Raw genomic sequence first — 6,117 nt, 5'->3', positions numbered from 1 at the left:
GATACATGACCAAGCCGAGCAAACTGAGGCGATGTGAGCAGCTTAAATTACATGGGATGCTCAAGATGATGACGGGACCACTGTCAGTGGCAGACATAGTAATTAAAAAGAAATGGGAGGGGGCATTGCCCGACTGTGTCAAAATAGAAGAAGAGGAAGAAAGTGGAGTTGGTCGATGGAGCCCGGGGCACCTCTATTTCTATTTATCCAGAGCTCGCCTCTCGAAGCCAAAAAAAGGAGCTCCCATCACTCACATGGAGTCCCTCCCCCTCTCACTCTGCTCCTCTGTCCCCACCTCTTCCCCTTGACTCTTTTCTCTTCCCAGTCTTCTTCTCTGGTAACTACTGGTCCTCCCTTCCTTAATAAAATTAAAAGGCCCGAGTCGAAACGAGCAAGACCTCTGAGACGGAGCCATCATCATCACCACTTCATTCCCCTTTTTCCCCCTTAGGAGCCGACGATCTCCCGCCAGATCACGTCAACGCCATCCTAGCCGTCCGCCCTGCATCGCACGGTCGCTGAGAGAGGCAATGGCGCGGCCGTGGTAGAGGGAACTCGGCCCCGGAGGTTAGAGAGAGAGAGAGAGAGAGAGAGAGAGAGGTTGCGAGTAGGAGGAGGTGGAAATGGGGGAGAGCGGCGTCGGAGGACCGGCGATGGCTCCGCTGAACGTGGAGCGTGGGGAGGAGAGGTGGAGGCACTTCGACAACTCGGTGAATGCTGTCTCCTTCGGTTTCGTCGCCACCGCCATCCTCATCTCCATGTTCCTCGTCATGGCCATCTTCGAGCGCTTCCTCCGCTCCAGGTCCCCCCTCCTCTCCTCCGACGATGGCCGGATGCGGACGCCCTCTTCCTCCGCGGATCTCGAGGCGCAGCACCGCCGGGGCATCGCCGGCAAGCTCGATTACCCTTCGCCCAAGGTAGCTTTACTGCACCACACACCCCCTTCGTGATACTTCAATTACTATTAGTTCATTATATCTTAGTTACAAGGAAGGGAAAAAAAAGGCCCTTTCGCTTTAGCATAACATCCATGGTGCTCTCAGTCTTTTGGAAGTATATTTCGTGGCTTCTCTTCTTCATATCTTTTCTTACGCTTTTTAAATCAAGTTTTCCAGAATCTAAAGTCAATTAAGATGAAAAAAACGACGCAAAATGTAATTTTTTTTAATGGAAACTTGTTGTTTTCCTGAATATTAGCAACAGCAGAAGTATAGATCCCATTTAGAAAGGATTGCTTATAGTGGGACATAATTCGATTAAAGTTGTTTAGTAGGAGCACAAGCATAATGGTCGGAGTTAATGACGGTTTGTCGGTCTTTGTTGGAGCTGGGACAGGGGGGCGTAGTCGCACAGGAATCCAAAGGGAGAGGTGTTGTAGAGTCTCGATCACACCCAATCATTTAATGGGTGCACCCTCGCACGAAAGCGAGGTTCTGTTCATAATGTTGGTAGACCAGAAGCTCAAACTAGCTTGTGGTCGGAATCGTCGGATAGCCGTGTAGCTGGAAATAGATTCGGAGACTCTGGGGATCTTTCGTGTTGCTCCAAGCGCAAGCGGCGTCATGAACCGGACTTAGAGCTAGTTGTAACCATTCGTGGAAGTCCTTTGTCTTGCTATAAGCCCCAGCAGTAACGTGAGGCAGACTTCGAGCCCGTTGTAGCTAAATTACCCCCACCCTCCAACCAGAAATGTCTCTGTGCCTAATGTTGGCGTTGGCCCTGTCCACCTGAAGCTCAGACCAGTCATTGGTCAGATAACCAAGGTAGGCTAAAATGGACTGAAGGTTTGGTGACCCTTCATCTCGCAGATGAGCTGGATTTTAGAGGAAGTTGTAGCTAGAATACCCATTAGGAGATGTCATCCAGAACAAACCTCTGGTCATAATGTTGTTATATGCAACAGGAGTTGGCTGCATATTTTTATCTTTTCGATCAATGGATAAAGAGACAGTTTTGCAGCTTACCCGATAAAAAGAAATAGAAGGCCAATTTTTCATTGTCAACGAATCAAAGCCAGGGAAAATAAAGAAGTTTAAATAAGGTGATCAAATGGCTTCTAATTGGTTGCAAATTACTTTTAGCATTTGGAGTACTGGTACCCAATAGATGGGTTCACCTATCAAATGATTAGGAACTAGAAATTTCAGAATATCACTTTTTAGCTATTCTCTAACTTGCAAATCAATGGAAGAGAGCTTGCTAGTCCAGATGGCGGCGATGTTTATTGCCTTAGATTTTACTCCAACTGGTTGACCAGCCTAGCTTTCCAAGTCTACGATTTATGAAAAAATTAGACCTACTGTCTTGATTCATAGTGAAATCAAGATGCTCTTGATAAATCTGATGTTTTCATTTGCGATTATATAAAGATAAATATAAAAGTAATGTATGATCTGTGAATTCCATAAAATTGTACTTTAGGACAAAAAAAGGGCATGCAAATTCTTTAACCTTTAAAAAAAAAAAAAAAAAAACTAATGTTCACTTCGCTATTTTGGTTAAAACTTCAACCTATGAGATAGTCATTACAGTGCATGTGAACGAATTTAAAAAGGAGGCTGATTTTCATGACTGTGAGGACATACAAGCCCACGAAAAGTATTGTCAGTCAGACCTTTTTGCGGTCAACTGAGTTCAAGACGCAATGGATATTTGGAAGAACCATTGCACTAGATGGGCCTAAGGTAGAATGTTTGCTGGGTACCTGAGTGTGCAGGACTATTTCAGGGCTCATCCATATGAGCATGAGATTATATACTAATGCCATATTAAGGTTGTCTCCTAGAATGGCCCATTTTAAAACAAATTCCATGAGAGAAGTCCATATGTACGGAACATTTTTTGTGGTTACTCAGTATTTAGGCTTGTTTTCTGCAGTTTTGGAGCTGTATTAAGAATTAGATGTTCTTAGGTGGCCGCATGTTGATGCGGTACCTAAAGCAGGCATTGCATGTTTATGGGACCATTTAGATGTGTATTGACAGTCACTTTAGGATGTAGGTGGCTGCCTGTGGCAACACTGTGAGGAAGCAAAAGAAGATCCAGCTATGAAGCTGAGTAAAAGAATTGGAGGCCAAGAATGATATTGCTCGAGATGGATTAAGAAAGAAGGAATCATGCTCAGGCCACTGTTTCTAGCTGTCTGGTTCCATGTGAAATTATCTGGTCTGGTTGGGGTTGACATTGAGAATGCTGGGTTTTGAGAGGATGATCCAGCATCATCATACTGATTTCCCTTTGCTGTATTGGGTGGTCGATTCCGATAGTCTGAGCACTCATTATTGGATGATTGTCATTGTTGGCACGTCATTGTCAGTGATTTTTAAATTGTTGTTGTTCTGTCCTCACCCAAACAAACATTTAAAATAAAACTGCACTTAAACAAATGATGATTTAATGGAGTTCCATTTCATGTTTAATGAATGAGTTATAATACAGGACATGTCATGGATATGTTGGCAACTCATTGCTGTAAGTACAGCACCCGATAGTTTGATTCATGTTCGCTTGGTTACGTAGCAAATGTGTATTGCACCAATGTAATTGTTTAATCCATCTCTCTTAATTGATCATTGTCAGATGGTTATGCTTTTAGCAGAATGAGAAGTGAACCAACTCAGTGTGGCCCACTTTTTAAGCTAGAATTGTTTTTCATGATAATATGCACAAGGAAACACTTGGGTCAAGCCTCCAAGGAGCACCATGAGATCAAATATAGAGGTTGAGAATTTGCAATTAAGGGACTGTGGTTTATGTATCATCTTATTTTTCCATATAGAACAACTATTTCATTGAATTTGTCGTCACACATCTGAAAATTGATATCAAATCGAGGAATTTAATATCTTTATGTTGCATTTTTTGGTGAATAATTAATATATGGCAGGTTAGAGATGTGTCCATTTGAGAAAGGAACAAAAAAATGGGAAATTTAAAATAAAATATGAAGGTTCAGCTGCTTTTGATGATGGGAGAAAAAATATTAAGGATTAGTCCATGAGTTTTAAATGGCTGATCTTGTGTTGTTTATCATCACTAATTGGCTACAATAATTGCCTGGCTGCCTTGTGGCATCATTGGTCATATTTGAAAAACCAAGAAGATGACATGGGAATAAGACGAGACTATCAAACATCATAAATGGCTGATGCAATGAAATAGCAATACCACATCTTGAATATGAAGAGATACTAGCTTGAATTCTGGATCTTTTTATGTATAAATGATGTATAACATGTGTAGATGTTACAAAATTGGAGATCCCCATGGATCACTCAACTGGCATTTACCATAACCAAATTCACATTATTAAGATAACAACATAAAGCCGAAAGAAATATTTCTTTGTTTTACAAAAAAAGAAAATCCTACAGATCTCAAGAAAGTGACAGTGGTGTACGAGAGAGAGAGAGAGAGAGAGAGCATGATCATGATGTACTGGTCTGCTTTCAAATTTGGAGAGGTGGTGTACTTACATTTAGTTCTAAGTTTTGCAAACCTTAAACAATTAAACTCCACCTGTCCGCGCATATTTGCTGTTGCAACCTGGTTCATATATTCCGTATGCTCAAAAGTGCAGCCTCCAGAGCTTGTTCTTTCCAGAAAGGAACCTTCCTTCCCCAGACTGGAGAACTATTTATGTTACATGCATGTTGACATAATGGAAAGCTTATTGGTGGTAACTCATTATCGGTTTACCACTATTTGGTTATTACTTGATGACCTCTGACTTTTACGGTCCTCTTTACATTTTGGATAGCTTAGGAGTATGCAACCATGAAACAGTTTCTAGATACACTGGTCGAAGCATATTTAGCTGTAAAGTTTGTCAATAGTTCTGGTTGAATGATTTTGAGGGAGACTGGTCGATTGTTTTATCCTCTTGACATAGTAACAGGTGATTCGGATAGCTGTGGTTGATGTTTTGCTTCTCTCTTGCAGATGTCAGTCTATGCAAAAGGGGTTTCAGTTCTGATGCCTGGCCATGATATCCCCACCTTCATCGCGCACCCTGCCCCTGCACCTTGTCCTCCTGAACAAATCTCTTGGCCTTCTCATCAACATAATCAAATCAGTGGTTCTACATCAAATTTAAGTTAGGAATCTCAGCGCGTGGCATCCGATTCATCTTTGGTCAACCAAATTCTTATCTTCCCACAATGTCCATTTCCATTTGGACACCATATTTGGTTCCACCTGAGGCAGTTCAGGTAGGAGCGGTTGTAACCCATGTTTCCTATGTGAGCTGCTGCAAGAGACTGTCAAAATATGTATAAAATCAGCTCGTTCATGTCGTTTGTGCTGCCCCTGTTCCTTCAGGGAATGGTGTGGTGGCTTTCTCAAGGACGCCTATCATTCTGTCCAATTGTAACTGCAACTTGGATGTTTTGAAACAGTGGGCTTGTAGGCCATTAAGTTTCAATCTGTCCAAGACTTTTGTGACAAATCTTCAGGAGAAATCTTTCGAGTTCTAGACATGGATCTGCTGTTCATCTCTCATATGCATGGCTCGATCGAAAAGCAAGGTTTTGTAGGTCCCAGGGGTCAAAATTCGTGCCAGATCTGCATGTAAATTTAGTGGTGTCTTCAATTTGTTTGGGAAGTCGGTTATTTGCTGGGCACCCGAGGGAATGTGAGGCGGTGGTGAATTTGTGGAAGATCTTGAAGCCTTGCGTGGGAAAAGATACAACCCCAACCCTTTCATGAGAGGGACGACTGGGCAACAAAATTCTATGAAGTTCCCACAAATTATGTGGGAGCTTATGTCTTGATGGAACCATGGCATACGTGGCCTGCCAACCCTTTTTTACAGGGAAAAGTTTGATTGCATGGCTGAAAATCTGGATATTCTGCAAGATCATAGAAATGAGGAAATCTAGCACAAAATCTAGATGTTATTTAAAAATTATGGTAGTCATGAAGGTATATGAGAACTGGGAATTGATAGGACTTTTGTTAGAATAGAGGTTTGTAAATCTGTATGGAATTATTGCGATATGATTATTTCAGAAAAATCTGGGAGACCCTGTTTGTAGAGTCCTGGGATGGCGTATGAATGAAAATTTTCATTTTCTTATATTAGTGTCATGTACAGCAAGCTTTAATATTGATCTCTGA

The 6,117-nt window shown here is 41.9% G+C and overlaps 1 protein-coding gene across 1 annotated transcript; it reads left to right on the top strand.

Moving 5' to 3' along the window:
- Nucleotides 1–204: 204 nt before the first annotated feature.
- On the top strand, nt 205–5,477 carry LOC105032670 (uncharacterized). Its single transcript, XM_073252423.1, has 2 exons — nt 205–917; nt 4,942–5,477. The coding sequence occupies exons 1-2, from the start codon at nt 624–626 to the stop codon at nt 5,098–5,100; spliced, it is 453 nt and encodes a 150-aa protein (XP_073108524.1). The 5' UTR covers nt 205–623; the 3' UTR covers nt 5,101–5,477.
- The last annotated feature ends 640 nt before the right edge of the window (nt 5,478–6,117 follow it).

The sequence above is a fragment of the Elaeis guineensis genome, chromosome 2, assembly GCF_000442705.2.
Source record: "Elaeis guineensis isolate ETL-2024a chromosome 2, EG11, whole genome shotgun sequence".
NCBI classification, from domain to species: domain Eukaryota; kingdom Viridiplantae; phylum Streptophyta; class Magnoliopsida; order Arecales; family Arecaceae; genus Elaeis; species Elaeis guineensis.
The sequence above is the reverse complement of the archived record's forward strand: the minus strand, read 5'-3'. Positions and strand labels throughout refer to the sequence as shown.

Excerpts from the sequence above, each read along its gene's own strand:
- LOC105032670 (XM_073252423.1), top strand. The coding sequence starts at position 624 with ATGGGGGAGAGCGGCGTCGGAGGACCGGCGATGGCTCCGCTGAACGTG. Across the intron at positions 918-4,941 it reads TCGATTACCCTTCGCCCAAG|ATGTCAGTCTATGCAAAAGG; the intron begins GTAGCTTTACTG and ends TCTCTCTTGCAG.